Raw genomic sequence first — 19,782 nt, forward strand, 5'->3', positions numbered from 1 at the left:
CACACATGCTAGACAAGCACTCTACTACTGACCTACATTCCCAGCTTATAATGTTAGATTCTTATATAGTAATAATATAATACCATCTACTATTACTCTTGCTCCTTAAAGGAAAGTTATGTTTAATACTATATTCTAAAAATGTTCGTACACTGAAAGCAATGAAGAATATTTGTACATGGCATCAGTATTTTGCAATTGTACTTTAGGAGTCTAACATACTTTAAGGGTGATCTCAAATATCTACAATTCTTTTGAGGAGATTAGTCACAATTAAACAATAGAATTTTTTTAAATGGAAAGGAATTTAATGTCAGATGATACCATCCTATTATGGGGGAGACTTTTTATTTTTATTTAAAACTAAATTTAGCCAAGTGTGGTGGTGTGTGTCCATAGTACAGTTACTGGGGAGGCTGAGAAGAGAGGATGGCTTGAGCCCAGCAAGTGAAGAACAGCCTAGTAACAGGAAGACTCTAGCTCAAAACACAAAAACAAACAAAAAACCCAAACTTGATACAGAGTTCATCTAATAGTAAAAAACAAGGGGCAGTGTGTTACAAACATCACAATAGCCTCATAGGTTAATGTAGGCTTCACATCCATTTCTAGTAGCTTTGCCATCTGCTTACCTTTATAAGTGCCACTTATGTACTGTTTTAGCTACCTGCACTTTTTCATGTGTGACCAAATGGAAAGCAACAGAATGTTCAATTTGAGAAACAACAAAATTCCTATGAATACCTAAAAATGGTAATAAAATAAAGGACTAGCAGGGTTTAGGAAATTTATTTTAGGGTAAATGCCAAATTTATTTTAAGCCCTTTGCTTAAAAATAAATCTAACTCACATGACTGACTTAAAATACTAGGGCCAAGAAAAGTCATTGTGAAAGCATTTTAATGAAATACCTGAAGTCTGTCTCTAGTTTTCTTCTTTTCTATGATTTTCTGAAGACTTGCTTCTTGATTTATGCAAGAAGCCCTTATATCTAAATATTTCTCATATCTAATAAAATTACGATAGAAATAAACATGTTTCAAACACTGTTATTTTCCTAACCTCCCATCATGAGGTTGGTGGACTATTCAGATGCTGTACAATGCTTTTAATATAAGAAAACATTTGGTTCATCTACAGCATTTTCCGGCGTAGGGTAAAACTTCCAAGTTTTCTATTTCTAGCAGTCTTTAATTTCACCTATGAGCAAAAACAAACATTAATTAGAAACAAATGAAGGTTGGTTTCCTGCTGACAGCAGGAAAGAATACTGTCAGCAGGTTGAGTAACACAAGTCTTTCACCGTCGCACACCACAGTCAATGAAGCAACTCAACAAGGAGGAAATACCCATTATTTTCAGGTGCCACATTAGCTCTGATAAAATCACAATTCTAAATTTCGCTGTTTTGAAGTTAAAACAGCAGCATTACACACCCAGGAGAGCACTACAGGGGGGTTATCGACGTGATAGAACTAATGTGAACATTTCAAGAATGATCGCCCCCCTCCCCACCCCCGGGATGATTTCCCCTTTCTATTTAAATTTAATTGAACTTGACTTCTATTGAGTCCATCTTTTGGAGTCAAAGCCTAAAGGCTCCAGATACACAACGCTGGCTCGCCTTGGGATGCTCCGAGTGCTTCGTAATTGTCCCAATGCATCCTTCACAGACTGAAGTCGGCGGGGCTCACGGGGGACGGACGATGGAGTCACCAGTGACAACCAAACTCCACTGGTGCTCAAATAAGATGCTGGTACCTACCGACGAAAAGGCATCCTGCCCTCTCCCAAGAACCTTATCGCCATGATAAGGATAAGAAGGGTAACCAGCATCCTTTCTTTCCAGTCTGAATTCTACCGACCCGCTGCAGCACACAGGAAGCCGAGCTGGGGCAGGTGCCAGGTCGGCGAACACAAGCAGCGAAAGGTCCTCGGCCCGGACCTCCTTAGCTGCTCCGTAGCCTTCCGTGGCTCCCTAGGGCCGGCCCGGGCGCGGCAGCGGCCGGCTCCTCCCCGCCGCCAGCGGTCCCCGCCCGCCTGCCCGCTGAAGCCCGGGGCGCACCCCGCCTCCCGCCCCGCCTAGCCCGGCGAGACCCGGCCCGGCCCCGCCTTGAGAGGCGCCAGCGTGCGCGCGCGCGCGCGCGGGGCCGGCTGGTTCCCCTTCCGAACGTCCGCGCCCCGCATGCGCAGTCTGCGTCGGCGGTCTCCGTTTGTTTGAACAGGAAGGCGGACATATTAGTCCCTCTCGGCCCCCCTCGCTCCACCCCCCAGGCATTCGCCGCCGCGACTCGCCCTTTTCCCAGCCGGGACCGCAGCCCCTCCCAGAAGCTCCCCCATCAGCAGCCGCTGGGACCCAACTATCGTCTTCTTCACCGCGGGTTCTTCAGCTTGTCCTCTCCTAAGTCTCCATCGGGCACGGACCTCGCCCTGACCCGCCGGACACCGCGGCAGCAACCCTAGCAGCGACCGGACAAAATGAGAGAGTGAGCCTGTCTCACGGGGACCCGTTTTCGGTCGAAACGGATCGGAGTGTCGGGCCGGGCTGAGTAGAGCCGGGGATGCGGGGCTAGACCGCCTACAGCGCCTCAGAGCGGAGCGGGCCCGGCCCGTGGCCCGAGCGGCGGCTGCAGCTGGCACAGCTCCTCGCCCGCCCTTTGCTTTCGCCTTTCCTCTTCTCCCTCCCCGGCTGCCCCGAGGGAGTCTCCACCCTGCTGCTCTTGCTCTCCCTCCTCCTGCCCATCCCGGGACGGGGGCTCCTCCATGGCGAAGGCAGCCGGGGCCCGCTAGGCTGAAGCGCCTGGCCGGAGCGACGAGGCTGCTGGCGACGGCGCTGTCGGCTGTCGTGAGGGGCTGCCGGGTGGGATGCGACTTTGGGCGTCCGGGCGGCTGTGGGTCGCTGTCGCCCCCAGCCCGGGGTGTGGAGAACCGAGGTCCCCTCAGTGAGGGGGAGGAGGGGGAACCGGGCACACCTGGTGACCCTGAGGTTCCGGCTCCTTCTCCCCGCGGCTGCGAACCCACGGCGGAGGAAGTTGGTTGAAATTGCTTTCCGCTGCTAGTGCTGGTACGAGGGTATTGTCACAGGAGCAGCAACATGTCGACTGGGGACAGTTTTGAGACTCGGTTTGAAAAAATCGACAACCTGCTACGGGATCCCAAGTCGGAAGTGAATTCGGATTGTTTGTTGGTGAGTGGCACCTTTCGTTCCCTTTTGCTTGCCTGGGGTCCCGCTTGTTTTGCCTCACTCTTGTTTTCATTCTGGTTAACTGCAAGAGTCTCAGGTATGCATAATCATCGTGGAAAATGCCAGATTTTCTGTTTTCCAAAGAATTTTTGGAGTACCACTAAAACCACATGGTGTGGCCCTTTTTACTCTGCGACTGGCTCTTTGCTCAGCGCTCTCTGAACTTTTAGTTCTGGCCCAGTTCTTCACAAAGGATATATTAATTCCTGCTGCTGCAAGCCTTATATCAGGTTATCACGTCACATACTGCCACTACGTGTATATATAGTTTTTTGAATGGCGATCTTAGTAAGTATTAATCTTCCCGATCGGTTTGACAGTCATGTTGGAAAGACTCCTGTTCCATTCAGAGATTTAGATGTGCTAAGGATTTAGTGTGTAGACTTGGAAGTGACGATCAAGAATGGATATGAGGAAGTGATTTTTGAGTTGAAATGTCATAGGCGTCTTGAGTCTGCAAGAAGTTTTCAGTGTTAGCGTCTTTTACAACATTGTTGATTGGAAAAATACCTTACAAATGTTATAACTGCTTTTTTTTTTTTCCGATGGTGTTGTATGTAACACTGTCAACTTTTAAAACATTCTAAAAAACTTATGAGAAGCCAAAATCCTATATTAGCATATACAATTACCTGTAAATAATGGAAGTTTCATTCCCAATAGTTGTAAACTCTTTTGTGAATTTCTTTTTACTTTTTAAATAGTTTTTAAATAAAAATTATATTATTATAGTATATGTAATATGATGTTAGATCAAACAAAACATAATAATTTCAAAACTAAAATTTCAGGGAGTGTGTATATGAAAATAATTTTAGTGTCTTCAGAGAATTAATGTTAGATAGGCACAGTTTGGGGATTAAGGGAATAGAATAATGCCATTCAGAGAAATATCATTTAAAAATCTCATTTTGAATCAGAGGAAAATTTTGTAGATTGTTTAAAATTAACATAATTTCAGTTACACTGAATACTTGTGTGTGGTTTCACTCTGTAAGTTTTCTCCTCAAAGCTTTCAAAATTACTCTAAGCATCCTTGACTATGAAATAAGAGTATTGTGGGTAATGTGTTTGTAATGTTTCGCCCACATTATGGAAGTTCTTCAGATTGAGAAATAGTAGAGAAGATTATTGCTTAATAAAGTTAAAACATTTTATTGAATGAGAGGAATGCAAGGAATTAGAACACATCTTTAATGTGTTCTATATCTAATTGGTCTTTTAATATTTATCAAATTTCTCTGTATCTTAGATTTTGGTTTGCCTTTTGCTGTGCTGGGGATCACACCCAGGGCTTTGCACATGGTAGGCAAGGACTCTACCAGTGAGCTACATCCCTAGCCTTGTTTTGCTTTTTGATCTCCTTATTCTATTAAGTGGGTTACAAGAAGGAATTTGTGGCTTTTTGTTTTGTTTTGTTTTTCCCTCATTAATTGTCTTCTATTCTCTTGTTAAGACTTCATTTGGTGGAAACCTCAGAGGTATTTTGAGATGTGAAAGATACAAGGAAATAAAAGTCAAGTGCTTTCTTTGAGAGTCCAATCTGTTTAGGAAAACAAGAATTAATTCCACACATATACACAGAAACAAAGCAAAAGGCTTTACAGTTAAGAAAATATGTGATCAGGGTCTGGGGCTATAGCTCAGTTGGTGGAGTGCTTGCCTCGCATGCACAAGGCCATGGGTTCAATCCCCGGCCACAACCACACACACAAAAAAGTGATCAATTGCAAGTGATTGTTTAGAATATCTATCTATCCATTCTTAGTAATTGAAGGGAAGAAATTACTGTGAGTTGAGAGAGCCAAAGTATGCTTATGATGGATGATAGGTTAGAGGGTCTTCAGTGAGGTGTAGGATAATATAAATACAGAGTGGAGACGACTGGTTTTGACATGTTTAGGGAAACAGAAGATAAAATTGGAAGGCCAGATTGGGGTTAGATTATAGATCATTTGAGTGCTCAGACAGAGGATAAATGAAGAGATGAATCTGGCAGTTGTGTGTAAGGTGAGCTAGTGTAAAAAAGACTAAAGATAAGGTGGGATTGGGGGGATTTTACATTACCACAATTCAGAAATGATTGAAGCCCCAAACTGGGGCATGACAATGAGGAAGGAAGACTTGATGGAACTTGATTGGTAGAGTTGAGAAGAAGGGGTAACCACAGGAGAGCCAGTAGTCAGATGACTCTAAAAATGTTGAGCCTGGATTATAGGGAGAATGGTGAAAATCGCAAAGTCAGGTTTGGAAATTGTTTAGAAATAATAGGCTTACAGATAAATTCAGTTTTAGAATTTGTTGTGTTTGAGGGTTTAGTGGGACAACCATGAAGAAAGAACCTGTAGACTATTGGAGATATGGCATTGAGCTCATAATTAAAAGAGTGATTTGGAAGTCATTTGCAGAGAGGTACAAATTAAAATGAACTCAAGTGATAAAAGGAGAAACCTTAGAAACAAGGTTGGAAGATGAAGGTTGAAAACAGGAGGATCAAGGAATCAAGTGCAGTATTCTAGTTCTAGTTTTTTTATGTGTGTAATATCAAATCAATCAGGCAGAGTTAGAACAGCTAGGTATTATGGAACCCAAGACTTCTAAAGAACATTTTGAAAAAGAGAACAATTAATGGACAGATTTGATTACATTTGCTTACTATCCCCTCCTCATCATCTTGGCCCTTCTGTTTGGTTTCACAACTATTTATTGAAAGGTGCAATTGAAATTTTATTACCATATCACTCTAGCATAAATTTTCCTTGCATAGTATTTTAAAAAAATATTTCTAGTTGTGGATGGATATAATACTTTTATTTTGTTTGTTTAGCTTTTTTTTTTTTTTTTTTAAATGTGGTGCTGGGGTCAAACCCAGTGCCTCACAAGTGCTAGGCAAGTGCTCTACCACTGGGCCACAAGCCCCAGTCCCCAGTCAGAATGGCTTATTAGGTCACTTGTTTTTAGTGTCTTTTTTTACTCTTTCTCATCTGAACTTGGAGGGACCATCCCCCTTTTACATGGGCTGCTTTTCTCTATTATTTTTACCTTTGTTGATTTAACTTATATTTATTATGTATTATGTGCCATGTACAGTACTCTAGTTCTAGATTTTTTATGTGTGTAATCTCAAAATATAGAGTTGTCCTTATTTCTTATTCTTCATTTCTTTTACTAGATCCTTTCTTCAGTAATGGAGGTTCCCAAATCTTCTGACTTCAGAACAGTTTGCTGGCAAATGTCTTGTTTAAACCTAATTATGCCCACAAAACAGCTTTTCCTTTTGGAATAGTAATGAATATTAGTGGTTATAAAATAATGTAGCAGGAAGAACCCTGATAAGTGGCTATTCAGTTTTTTCTCGAAGAGCATGACCTTTCTTTTCATTTTTCTCATAAGTGGTAGAGGTGGATTAGTGGACTTGTGAAAGAGAGGGAAAAGAACCAGAATTATGCTGTGCTGTCCTTTTGTGCATATTTGTTACTACAGTTCTCATTAATCAGTTTTTCATAATGTGAATGACAGTGTAAGTGAAGGTTTGGACACTAGTCTTTGTTTTTCTTTAAATTCTCTTTTCCTGGACTTCCTTGACCTAGTGCTTTCCCATCTTTTTATTGTTGACTTATTTTTCTCTTTGCCTCAGTTTTTGTCCTCTAATACTTACCTTTCTCTTCACTGTCTTGGAGAATTCATCCATTCTTACAGCTTCAACTACCTGCTAATGTCCATGATGCCCAGAACTTTACTTTTTTATTTTATTCCAAATGCTAAATATATGCCTGCTTTCTAGGCATGTCTACTTGTATGTCGTGTCATCGCTCAAATCCCTCATTTTCTAGAACAATCCTTTCGGTATGAATTTACCTGTTTCGTCAACATCACTACTATTCCTGTTGCTAAACTGGAATTTTTTTGGTAAGGTTTTTTGACAGTCCTAGTTCATACACTGAATTATTACAGTGGATATTCAGAAGCATTTCAGATCCTAGATAATTGCTGTATAATCTCTCTGTATGCCCTGCCAGTTGAATTGATCACATTTGGGATTATGTTATAGTTGGTGAAATGAAAAAAACCTGTTAAATGCTTGACCCTTAAACCATATGCCTGCCAGGGCTTATGATTTGTTAATGGGTGTTACCATTAGGAAGGTTGCACATCTGGTTGATTTGGATCAGACCATTTTTTTGTTTATTTTTAAAGAGATAGGTACTTCCTATGATGCCTAGGCTGGACCAAATTCTGGGCTCAAGCAATCCTCTTGCCTCAGTGTCCCAGGTAGCTGGGGCTACAGGCACATGCTTGCCCAGTTTAGAATAGGCTATTTTGATGTTAGTGTGTTGCAAGAACATTAAAAAACAAAAACAAGACCAAAGCCAAAATAGTCTTCTAATTCATTTATTTATTCAGTAAATCTTTGTGTGGGGTGTAGGATCTAAACTTGGATTCAAATCTAGGCTTTGTAATGTACTTGCTGGAAGATTTTAGATGAGTTATTTTAACCTCTCAAAGCTTGTTTCATAGTTGGGAAAAATGGAAGGGGGGTTATAGTATTAGTTTTAAGAACTAAATAATACAGGCAAACAGTTAATGGCATATGGCATTTAGTGATCATTTGATAATTGATAACCATCGTTATTATATTTTTAGTGTTATCGATACATGCTAGTCACTGTGTATAGCATAGGCTTGCTATGTCTTCTGTAAGTGCAGAGTAATTTACCTGACACCTCAAGCCATGCTTATAAATTCCTAATTCAGCTGTGCTTTATTGAAGCAGCCAATCTAATTATAATTGAAAATGCTGCTGTTTAGATCGGTTCAATAGAGCAGGGAGGGGCTTTTGGAGACCTACTTTGTGCTGAGTTTCAATTGATATGAAAGATAGTTGGGATCTAATTTGTTGACATTTGGTTGTTATCTTGTTCTCTTTCTATGTATCTTACACTTTGAGTATGTATTCTGTAAATAGGCCTTCTTGCACTACAGGCATGCTGTGGGCGTATAGAGAAGTGGTTCAGAGTAACAGCTGAGACATGAATTGGGTCATTCATTAATCTCTTGAGTCAGAAATGTTTTTAATCCAGAAGAAGGAACCACATACAAAAGTTTATAATGAACAAGAAATAAATTCTCAGTTTTAAGTTAGACTTTATATAACTTCATAGTTTATTTCATGATTATAAATTTTGATATTATGGATACATAGTGAAAAATACAGATTCTATTATGAAAAGTCCACATATCAGGAAATTTTAACTATGGAGTTTTGTTGCTGAAAATAATCCAGTAGTTCTACTTTCCCATTCCCATCCTCAGACAAAAGGGATATATTCATTTAGTTTTAAGATAACATAGATGTTGGATACCATGCACACATGTGTACAAGAAGATGAACAGAGTTGTATACCGTGGTACACACCTGTAATCCTAGGAACTCAGGAAGCCGGGACTGGAGGATTGCAGATTTGAGGTCAGTCTGGGCAATTTATAGTAAGACCCCATCTTAAGTGAAAAAGGACTAGGGATGTAGCTTAGTAGTAAAGAGTGCCTGGGCTCAGTCCCAGTACCAAAACAAAAAGAAAAGAAAAGTCTGAACAGATAGTACTGTAATTCACAGTGGGTAATTTTTTTTAATATGCAATTAACACAAAGTAGTGGAAAGAACACTGGACTGGAAATTATAAGCATTGGCATAGCTTCACTTTGCTATTAACTTTCTGTGTGACCAACTAAATCTTTTTCTTATCTGGGCTTCGGTTTTCCCATTTGTAAAATGAAGAGTGGACAGATAGTTAACTAATGTCCTTTGTGTCTCTAAACATTTGAGTCTTTATTATAATTTAATAAAAACTTTAAAAAAAATCATCATTGGCTTTTGATTTAAAAAGTAAATTTAAAGGTTACATGCTGTTGAGTAGAAATATAAGAATAGGTACCATTTTGGATAAGCACTGTTTTTGGAACTAGTTCCTGAATTAATTTTAATTGTTAAATTGCCAATTATATTTTGAATTTGTGACTTATGTTATCACTATGGGGTTTGTACTTTTTGAAGTAAAGAAAGCAGTAATTAATATACTTATTCGTATGTCCATTAGAATGTGTGTGTATAGTTTACTTGTCTAATATATCTGTCCTCCCGGTTTGGGACTGTGAAATACAGAACATTTTTATTACAGTTACTAAAGAATTAGTAGGAAGCTAGGTGTTTAATGTCTAAAATCCAGCGTCTCAGAAAGCTGAGAGGTGGTTTTATACTTCTGTTATATTTTGAAAGGTAGGCTAGCTTATGTACCTCATGACTTATTGATCCATACTTCCTATATCAACTTTGGTCAAGAAATGGAAAATTTTCTCAGATTGTTGTCTGGAACTAATTTTGAAACAGCAGACCATGTTAACATGGTTTCTTTCTTTCTTTTTTCTTTATTGTTATTCATTCAACAAATATTTATTTGTGTTATATGCTGGGCCCTATGATAGACAGTGGGGACATAATGGCAAGTAAAATCAAAACACGGGCCCAACTTTAATGAAGTTTATAGTCTCATGAAAATGATTGATTAAATGTCTGTTGAACTAAGATGGGGTGGGGTAAGACTAAGGGGATGTAAGAGACACGAGATCATGCCTTTCTTTTAAGGTTTGGAATATGTATACTTTGGTACCACAGACTGTAGTGTATAATTTTCAGATGTGAGTCTGTAGATTGTCTATATCAGATTGACTTGGGGAACTTGTTTAAAAATGGAATCTGGGTGCTTGCTTCGGCAGCACATATACTAAAATTGGAATGATACAGAGAAGATTAGCATGGCTCCTGTGCAAGAATGACACACAATTTAAAAATAAATAAGAACAAAATCTGGGCTCATGCCCAGAAAAACAAAATCAGAATTTTGGGGGATGAGTCCTAGGATTGAGTCTGTATGAGATAGGGCTTCTTAGACACTCAAGCTTGAAAACTGTAGTTAGAGTGGGAAAGAAAAAAACAAACATGGATTTTTGTTTTGCTTGTTTCAAACACACACAGCAGTAGAATAGTGAACTACTATTATCCACATTCTGCACTTTTCAAAATGTTGTCATGCTTGATTTATCCATCATTCATTCAATCTTTTCCTTACCAAAATGTTAACATTTAGATATATTTTTTAAGTATTTTTTTAGTTTTAGGTGGACACATATCTTTATTTTATTTTTATGTGGGGCTGAGGATCGAACCCAGTGCCTCATGCATGTGAGGCGAGCACTCTTCCTCTGAGCCACAATCCCAGCCCCTTAACATTTAGATATTATCTTTTAACCCTTACCATATTTCTGTTAGCATCTCTTAAACACACACACACACACACACACACACACAGAATATCTTCTTATATAACTGTTATCATGTCTAACAAACCAACATATTCTTGGTATCATTAATTTTGTTTATATTCGCATTTCCATGAATGTCTAAAATGGTGGTGTTGTTGGCTTAGGGTTGTTGTTGTTGTTGGTTTGTTTTTGGTCTTTCAAGTCTTTAATTTAGAAAACTCTCATTCCTCCAACTTCCCACCCCTCCTCCAGTGAATTGGTGAAGAGACTTGGGTTAATCATATCATACCTCGTTTAATTATCTGGATTTTCTTTTAGTTTCCATTATGTAATTTAACTAATTTAACTTGTTCCTGCACTCAAGTGTTTCTTAGATTGTGTTTTCTTTAGCATCACATGGAGAGGCATATAATATAATGTCTGACTGGCCTATGTTTAGTAATGTTAAGATTGGATCATTCTGTTCAGATGGCAATAGCCTAGTAACTTCCTTTGTAAAATACTTGATTGAACTTTCATGTAATGGTTCCATCCACTGATGATTTTTAGTTAGTTTAGTAGGGATAGCAAAATAATGATTTTCTAATTCTATTATTACTTTCTCATTGATCAGCAGTTGTTCTGCTGAGAAAGGAACGGGAACTCACCAAGTGGGGCTGTTGAGTTACCTTGAAGGTACTATTCATAATATACAGGATGAGTACTTCAGTCTTTCTTTAATTGCCACTTTGCAGAGAAAGGTATTTTGGAGCCTTACTGTGATAGACTTGGCACAGCCAAACTGGATAATTGGAGGGAAGTTTAAGAAAAGGACTAGTTACAGCGATAAAGACAATATTTAAGGAAACTGGTAGGGAGAGTACAGTACTCCTGGGACTTTTGGACAAGAGTGATTTGGCAACTGACAGTAAGAGGCAGGGAAATATATCCCCTGCCCTTATTCTTCTCAGCCTTACAGTCTCCTAGGATCTCTCATTACCTGAAAGTCTAGTTTGCAGAAGAATATATACAATCCATATGGTATAGCAGAAAGATATAGCCAATGTCTATTTCCCACTCTTTCTTTTTTTACTTTTGGCATCATGGAAACATTTAAAAACCACTTGGTGTGTTTGTCAGTTTTTTCATCCCTGCTGATAACTCAGTTTGCCCTTTGATTGATGGTACCCTCTTCTTATTTTGGTGCCCTTTGTTATGTTTTTGTGGTGCTGGGGATTGAACCCAGGGCCTCATGCATGCTAGCTAGATAAGTGCACTACCACTGAACTACATCTCCAGCTCTGCCATGTTACTTGTTTAAGACCCTAATAATCTTTGATAAAGCGTCCTTATTTTTGCTACATTAAGATGCCCAGGTTCATCTTGTACATTTCTTGTTCCAGATTTGAAAATCAGCCATTTCTCCTGGAAACTTTCCTTTTGTAGGGTAGGATGTTTTGAATATTCATTGCTACTGGGTTCAGATTGTTTCTTGTCTTTATTCAGTGAATAGATTAAAAAAAATTTTTTTTAGTCCATCTGGACATAATATCTTTATTTTTATATTTATTTATTTTTATGTGGACCTGAGAATTGAACCCAGGGCCTTGTGCGAGGCAAGAGCTCTACCACTACAATCCCAGCCCAGAATTTTGGTTTTGAAAAGAAGACAAGGTACTTCATACAGATTATTTTACCACCTTGACATCAGCTAGGCTAAATCATTTGAAGTTGTTTTAAATATTTAGGAATTGCTTTCTTTTTAATTTAAGTTTTTTTTTTTGTATGTAAAACTTTTCCATGGAAACTATTCAAGATGTTTAGAAGAATCTCACTTTCATCCATTTCCTCTTCTACTCTCTTCTCTTCCCTTTCCTGTTCTTTTTTTTTTTTTTTAATTCATATTTTTATCCATTTCTGACACATAGTAACATATACAGTGACCCTATCTTGGTGTATGGAGATCTTCCTTTCTTTTTGGTAGCTGCATAGTTTGCTGTTTTGTAACATTGTTTATTCAGTTTCATATCAGTGGACATTTGTGGTGTTCATGATCTTTTGCAGTTAGTAACATTCCATGTAAGTCAGTTCAGGGGTGGGGATATACCTTAGTTGGGAGAGTCCTTGCCTTGTGTGCACAAGGCCCTGCGTTCTAATCCCCAGCACCACACACACACACAAAGACAAAAGCATATAAGTCAATTCATATTTTTGCCAGGGTGTCTTTAGAGTTGGTTCCTAGAAGTGAGATTGCAGAGTCAAAGGTATATGCATGTGTAATTTTGCTAATTGTTGAAGTATTCTTCCTCTTCAAGGAGTTGTTTCACATTTGCACTGGTATGAGGGGTTATCTATTGTCCTCATGAACAGTATGCTAAGACTTTTGAATTTTAATAGGTGAAAAGTAAGGACTCAGTACAGTTGTAATTTGTTTCTCTTATGAATTAGAATTATGAACATCTCAGATTTTAAGGGCCATTTAAAGTTTTTTTTCCCTTCATTTTTTTAGGAGTTTCTTTTAATGTATTAAGGATGATAGCCCTATTTCTGTGGCAAAATGCAAGTATCTACAATTTTTTTTTTTAAAGAGAGAGAGATGAGATAAGAGAGAGAGAGAGAAAGAGAGAATTTTTTAATATTTATTTTTTAGGTTTCGGCGGACACAACATCTTTGTTTGTATGTGGTGCTGAGGATCGAACCTGGGCCGCAGGCTTGCCAGGTGAGCACGCTACCACTTGAGCCACATCCTCAGCCTCAATTTGTTATGTGTATGATTTTGTTTCCACCCTTTTTTGCCACACATTTTTTTTTTTTTTTTTAAAGAGAGAGGGAGAGGGAGAGGAAGAGGGAGAATTTTTTTTTTAATATTTATTTTTTAGTTTTTCAGCGGACATAACATCTTTATTTGTATGTGGTGCTGAGGCCAGCGCCGTGTGCATGCCAGGTGAACGCGCTACCGCTTGAGCCACATCCCCAGCCCGCCACACAATTTTTTAAAAAAGAATATTCAGATTAGTCTTCTCTATTGTTGCTTAAAAGACTTTGAGTCATAGAGAGATTTTCCTCATGTCCAGGTTATAAAGAGATTTATCCATATTTTTTTCTAAGATACATCCAATTTTGTCTTTAGTAGGGAGTGAATCCAGGGGTGCTTAACTGCTGAGCCACATTCCCCAGCCCTTTTTTTGTATTTTATTTAGAGACAGTGTCTCACTGAGTTACTTAGGGCCTCACTAAATTGCTGAGGCTGGCCTTGAACATTTGGTCCTCCTGCCTCAGCCTCCTGAGCCGCTAGGATTACAGGGGTGCACCACTATGTCCAGCTTCAATTTTATATTTATCCAGATAGCTAACTGGTTATCTTCACAGCCTTTATTTTAAAATGACTATCTTTATTGGGCTAAGATGTCACTTTTTTCATATATTACATTTCCATATGTACTTGGAATTATTTCTAAACTTTCTCTTGCATTGGTCTGTCTTGTTTATTCGTGTGCTAGTACCACATGCCAATTATTAAGACTTTAGCTTTTATTATCTAGTAGGGCCATTCTTTACCTCCACTCTCCCATGCACATATTAAAGAGAGTGAGTGTTTTTTTTTTTATTATTATAGAAGAGAAACTGTTTATTTGTTAGATGATCATAATCATGATCCCCTCGAGTTTTTTTTTAATATTTTTTTTTATAGTTTTCGGTGGACACAACATCTTTATTTTATTTTTATGTGGTGCTGAGGATTGAACCCAGCGCCCCTCGCATGCCAGGCGAATGCGCTACCGCTTGAGTCACATTCCCAGCCCAAGAGTGTGAGTTTTTAAATCAGAGAAAACTAGTTTTAAACATTGGCTTTAGGATTTACTAGGTTTTGGTGCTTAATAATTTACTAGAGCTCTATGATATCCAGTTATACCATGTTTATTATTATTAAATAACATAGACAGAACTGCCTTGTCAAGCGTAGCCAACTAATATATATATTATAAATGTGTATAATACACACACGCACGTGCGCTTGCTTGATTTCTAAGAATGTGTGTTTTGAATAGTGAAAGAATGTGGAGTTGGAAGTCCTGAATTCTACCCTTGACTCTCAATTGTAAATTAAAACAACTGTACGGACTTTGAAACTTGGTTGTATTTAGGAGTATAATACTAAAGTCACTAATCAAAACCATTTCCAAATTAACTTGTCGTAGATATGAGTTTATTTAAATTCCCAATCTTATATTTTAGATATATGCTTCCATTTTTCTTTGAATGGTTGTTTGGGTTTTACTACTTCTATAACAGTAAGAAAATGTTTCTCCAGTTTTTATCATCCACCCTAAAGGGATTATTCATGTCATCCTAATTGTATTTTCTCTGCTCAGTTCTAGTAGGCTAGTGGTTAGGGAGGCATAGTGGTGAAGCCCTAAGTGATTAAGAGTGTGAGTTCTGGAATCAGGCTATGATGTGTGAATCCCACTCAGGTCAGACACTTTTAGTTCTCTGACTTTTGGGCAAAGTTCTTAACAGTTTTAACATTCAAATATATCATTTCCCTTACTAAATGGTATAATGCATATGAAGTGCTTTGCATAGTTCCTGGTGTTTTGTAAATGTTAGCAATCATTGTCACCATTGCTTGTTATCACTGTGTATCTTAATGATTTGTCCTAGAGTTTTGTCTTGACCACGTGAATTATTATCTTCTGACTCCGTAGGCCAGGTTTTATTTATTTGTGTGACCTTGAACAAGTTGTCTAACTTCTTAGAGCCTGAACATATTTAATCTGCAAAATGGGAACTTTATAGGTTTTAATTCTGAGGATTAAATGAAATTTTCTATACACAGCATCATAGTTACACACACTGATACGTGTTAATAGTTACTTTTCTTCTGGCTTTATCTGTAGTATTGATTTGATGAAAGCTCAACTATAGGTAAAATTACTACTTGGAAACTTGGGAGGAAAATTGAATATGATACTTTATTTTTAATATTTCTTGAATCTGATCTATGATTTCTCTTTTTGCTGTCCCATCCAAATCCAATTTTTCAATTGAACATTCATGGAATAGTGGGATAGCCTAGGAATATGCTAATATGATCCACACTCTTATCTTTTTCTAAATCCTAGTGCTTTTTGTCATGTGGTCTCAGCCTACCTGTTTATTTAATCTTAATTTCTCCTAGTCTCCCAGACTGTGCTCCAGGTGGATTTTCTTCAGTAATTTGTTTGTTCTTTCCTACCTTTGCTTTCCTATTTCTGGGGCCTACCTTTTCCTTTCCTTGAATTCTCCCCCATGTTCTGTTTACTAGTTTTCTCATCTTTGTAGTGTAATGTAAATCATAATTGTATTACATTGTTATTTTCTTTTATGAGATATTATAGTATAACTGGTCTCAGGTAGTTATACCATTTTTATTATTATATCATAGCTATTTGGTATGGGCCTGTTTTCTGTGTTAATCTTCCTTCTCTATTTAAATTCCTTAAGATTAAATAATTCTGAATATTAGTGTTCTGTTAATACTTACTGTTTGTTTTGAATGATTACCTTTCTGTCCCCATTCTCCCATTCTTTCTCTCTCTGAATCAGGACTCTTTCAGTAATGGAACCCAATTTGAATTTTTGTACACAAAAAGAATTGATAGATTCAGTGAACTTTGATCTTATTAAAGGTAAAAGATTCAGTTGAATTTCGCCAAGAACTGGAATGTAGACCTCAAATACAAGCAAAGCCCTCTTCTGTATTTTCATGTACTTTATGTTGACATAGTTTTCCCTGATTATAGACTGATTTTAGTTACATGTGGAAATATGGGTGGCCAGAATGCCAGAGCTTTGTATGTAATAGCTTCAGCTGTGACTACTGACTTCAGATCTTTGAATTTTAAATCTAGACCTCTGAAAGAAAGGATTCATTGATTCATTGATTGAATCATTCATTGGTTGCTTGAGTCATGTGTCTATTTCTTAACTAATCAATTGTGATAAGGAGGTTACAATCACATGAGAACTATGTGAATGGACAGGTAGTTTCCAGGAAAATGAAGGCAGTGGGGCAGAGTAGACAGTATCGTAGATATTCACGCTAATACCCCTTCCTCTTTCTCCCTTTTCCTTGATTTTAGATAAGTCACCTAAACTCTCCTAAACTGCATTTTACTCAGCCTGTAAGATGGAGTGAATAATAATGTACTTCTTAGAGTGGTGATGAGGATTAAATGAGATAAGCTTTGTACATTTTTTTCATAGCAGTATTTGAAACCTCACAGAATTAGTGTAATCTGATAAGTGACTTCTTGATCTTTTTTGCCAATAGGCCCTGTATTCCTCTATCTTGACTCCAAGGTTTTTCACCTGCAGGTGCTTATCTTGCTACTCCAGGTTGCTAACTGACCTGTTGGCATTACCCCACTTGGCCCCATTTCCCATTGCACCTACAGTCTTCTTGAGTAGAAGAGGAAAAACTTAATAACTTCACATATTTTTTATAGTTTGTATTTGTTATTCTTAAATGGATTATTATTAAATTATTATCTGAGTAGAAACAGTGGACTTGTTTTATAATTGTAGCATTCAGCCCAGTCCTTGACTTACTCTTCTTTCTTCTAGTAGTTCCAGAGTAACCACTGAATTTAGTGAGTTGAAGGTTGAGAACCTATTTTAAAGATTCCTTTTTACCTATATTGGTTAGGAATTTTTTTAAACATTTAGTTATTTATGTATCTTTAGTTTTAGGCGAACACATTATTTTGTTTTTATGTGGTTCTGAGGATCAAATCCAGTGCCTCATGCATACTAGGCGAGCGCACTACCACTGAGCCACAACCCCAGCCCCTTGGTCAGGAATTTTTGATTGTACAAGATTGAAAACCCAACCAAAATTTTAAAAAAGTCTCTGAATATTTCTTAGGTAGATTCTATGTCCAGTAATGTCATTTAAAATTTTTTTTTTAAATTGTAGATGGACATAATACCTTGGTGATATATACATGTCTTTTGGTGACATAGTGAAGGATTGCCAGATGCCTGTTGGTGGAATCAGCCATATCAGAACCAAATACAGATTCTTGTGCTTTATACAATCCTACCATAAGAGAATTGGAACTGGGAGAGGTTGTATGCTGGATTTTGTATTTTTAATAGGATTTAGGTGATTGTATAACCATGTTTGGGAGGGACTGAATAGTTGCCAAGTAGCTAGATAGTATACATCCTGCATACCTGTACCTCATTTAGGAAGCTTCTGTGAGGACAACAAGTTAAATTGAAGTGGGAGTAAATGGAAAAAGTCTTGCCTCCCATTTAATAGACATTCTTTTCTCTTTTAGAAACAGTTAAAGGACATGCGTTCCCTGACTCTTGCCAGGTGATGCATTGCACTGCCTTGGGACTTGGTCAGCAAAAAGGCCATCACCAGATGAGGCCTCTGTACCTCTAGAACCATGTGCAAAATACCCCCCCCCCCATTTTAAATAAAGTTAAAACACACACATACACAGAGTTGAAGAAGGCACCAGGCTACATGAAAGAGGATGGTCCCTTTCTGACACTTGCTGAACAAGCTGGTTTTGTTTTATTTGGTTGATATGAAATTTTTAGGTGGGGAATTGAATTTGATACAGAATTCCAATAAGATGGTTCTCTCAATCATCACTATAATTCCCACAACCTGTTCTGTGGCTTGCTATAATGAAAGAACTTGCTGTTTTCTGTACTAATTTATGAAGAAATGTTTTAACGTGAAAAGACTACAAAAGAATAGTTTACTGCCAGGTGCAGTGATACACACCTGTAATCCCAGTGGCTTGGGAGACTGAGGCATGAGGATTGCAAATTCAAATTCAGCTTCAGTAGTTTAGTGAGGCCCTAAGTTGTAGGTGGACACAATGCCTTTATTTTATTTATATGTGGTGCTGGGGATCGAGCCCAGGGCCTCTCATGTATTGGGCCAGTGCTCTACCACTGAGCCATAACCCCAACCCGAGGCCCTAAGCATTTTAGCAAGGCTCTGAATCAAAAGAAAAACGGCTGGGGATGTCACTTAGTAGTTAAGTGCCCCTGGGTTCAATTCCTGGTCAAAGAAAAAAAAAAAAGAATAGTTTAATATATAGAAAAATAGATAATAGATGTTTTCACAAATTTAAAATAGATTGGAGCCAGGCATGGTGGCGCACTCCTGTAATCCCAGCAGCTCTGGAGGCTGAGACAGGAGGATCTCAGTTCAAAGCCAGTCTCAGCAAAAGCAAGGCACTAAGCAGCTCAGTGAGACCCTGTCTCTAAATAAAGTACAAAATATGGCTGGGGGTGTGGCTCAGTGGTTGAGTACCCCCTGAATTCAATCCCCACTACCCACCCCACCCAAAAAAAGAGAGAGATTGGAAATTTACTGTTGTGAAATTAAATTGCTTTTGCTGAGGCTGGCTTTGAACTCTTGATCTTCCTGCTTCAGCCTCCTGAGCTGCTGGAATTACAGGCATGTGCCATTATGCCCAGCTAAAGACAATTTCTGATTACGTAAGTGGCTGTTTGGGCTTCTGAGCTATTATTTTATTCTGATGCTCTATACGTAAGTTCCATGAGAATGGATATCTGATTATCTTATTCACTGATGTATAACAAATTCTTGGAGCAGTGTCTGACCTACTGTAAGTTTTCCACAAATACTTTCTGAATTATAAGAAAATATCTTTTGCTTGTTTTGGTGACAAAGGTTAGGAGATATTGTATAATTGGTAATTTGTTTTAATCTATACTGTATTCTTAGGGAAAGTATGTTTTAAAAGTACAAGAGGTCTAATGAAGATACTGTATAGTTGTTTTCCCTCCACGGTCTCTGAATTTTGGATGAGGGACCAAACCCCAGTAATGTTCCTTTTTATAAGATTCTGCACATTTATTAATGGTTGCAACAGTCTCATGGGCTGGGTGAGAGAGATATTATTGTCACTTTTTACGTAAAATTAAACCACAGAATAGGTAATTAAATTGCCTAAATTCATATATCCAGTAAGTGGCAGACTTTCCAATCTTAGTGTGTAGTATAGTGAGAAGAACATCAGTTTAATGTGCTACAAAGAAGTGTTTACATTTAAGGCAGAGTACATTGTACACAGAATGCACTAAATGAAGAATAATTGAGTTTCCTGAAAAGTGTAGGTGTCAGTAAAGAATGAAGTGACAAGTTGAGATATGAGGTACTATGGGGAAGATTTAAGTATTTATTGACTGTGTTGGAGGGAGAAGA

The 19,782-nt window shown here is 38.2% G+C and overlaps 1 protein-coding gene and 1 non-coding gene across 4 annotated transcripts in view; both read left to right on the forward strand.

Annotated features, from left to right (window-relative positions):
- Positions 1-2,208: 2,208 nt before the first annotated feature.
- Positions 2,209-19,782, forward strand: part of Rock1 (Rho associated coiled-coil containing protein kinase 1) — a 144,104-nt gene continuing 126,530 nt past the window's right edge. For 2 of the 3 annotated variants that reach the window (XM_076837385.2, XM_076837387.2), the window contains exon 1: positions 2,209-3,187. In XM_076837385.2, coding sequence (XP_076693500.2) covers positions 3,095-3,187 — 93 coding nt within the window. In that variant the 5' untranslated portion in view covers positions 2,209-3,094. Of the gene's footprint in view, positions 3,188-13,201; positions 13,261-19,782 lie in introns of those variants that run through there. The other variant, XM_076837388.2, reaches the window with a different exon arrangement.
- Positions 10,000-10,106, forward strand: LOC143383033 (U6 spliceosomal RNA). The gene has a single exon (XR_013089084.2). It is a non-coding gene; the product is annotated as a U6 spliceosomal RNA (small nuclear RNA).

The sequence above is a fragment of the Callospermophilus lateralis genome, chromosome 17, assembly GCF_048772815.1.
Source record: "Callospermophilus lateralis isolate mCalLat2 chromosome 17, mCalLat2.hap1, whole genome shotgun sequence".
Taxonomy (NCBI): Eukaryota; Metazoa; Chordata; class Mammalia; order Rodentia; family Sciuridae; genus Callospermophilus; species Callospermophilus lateralis.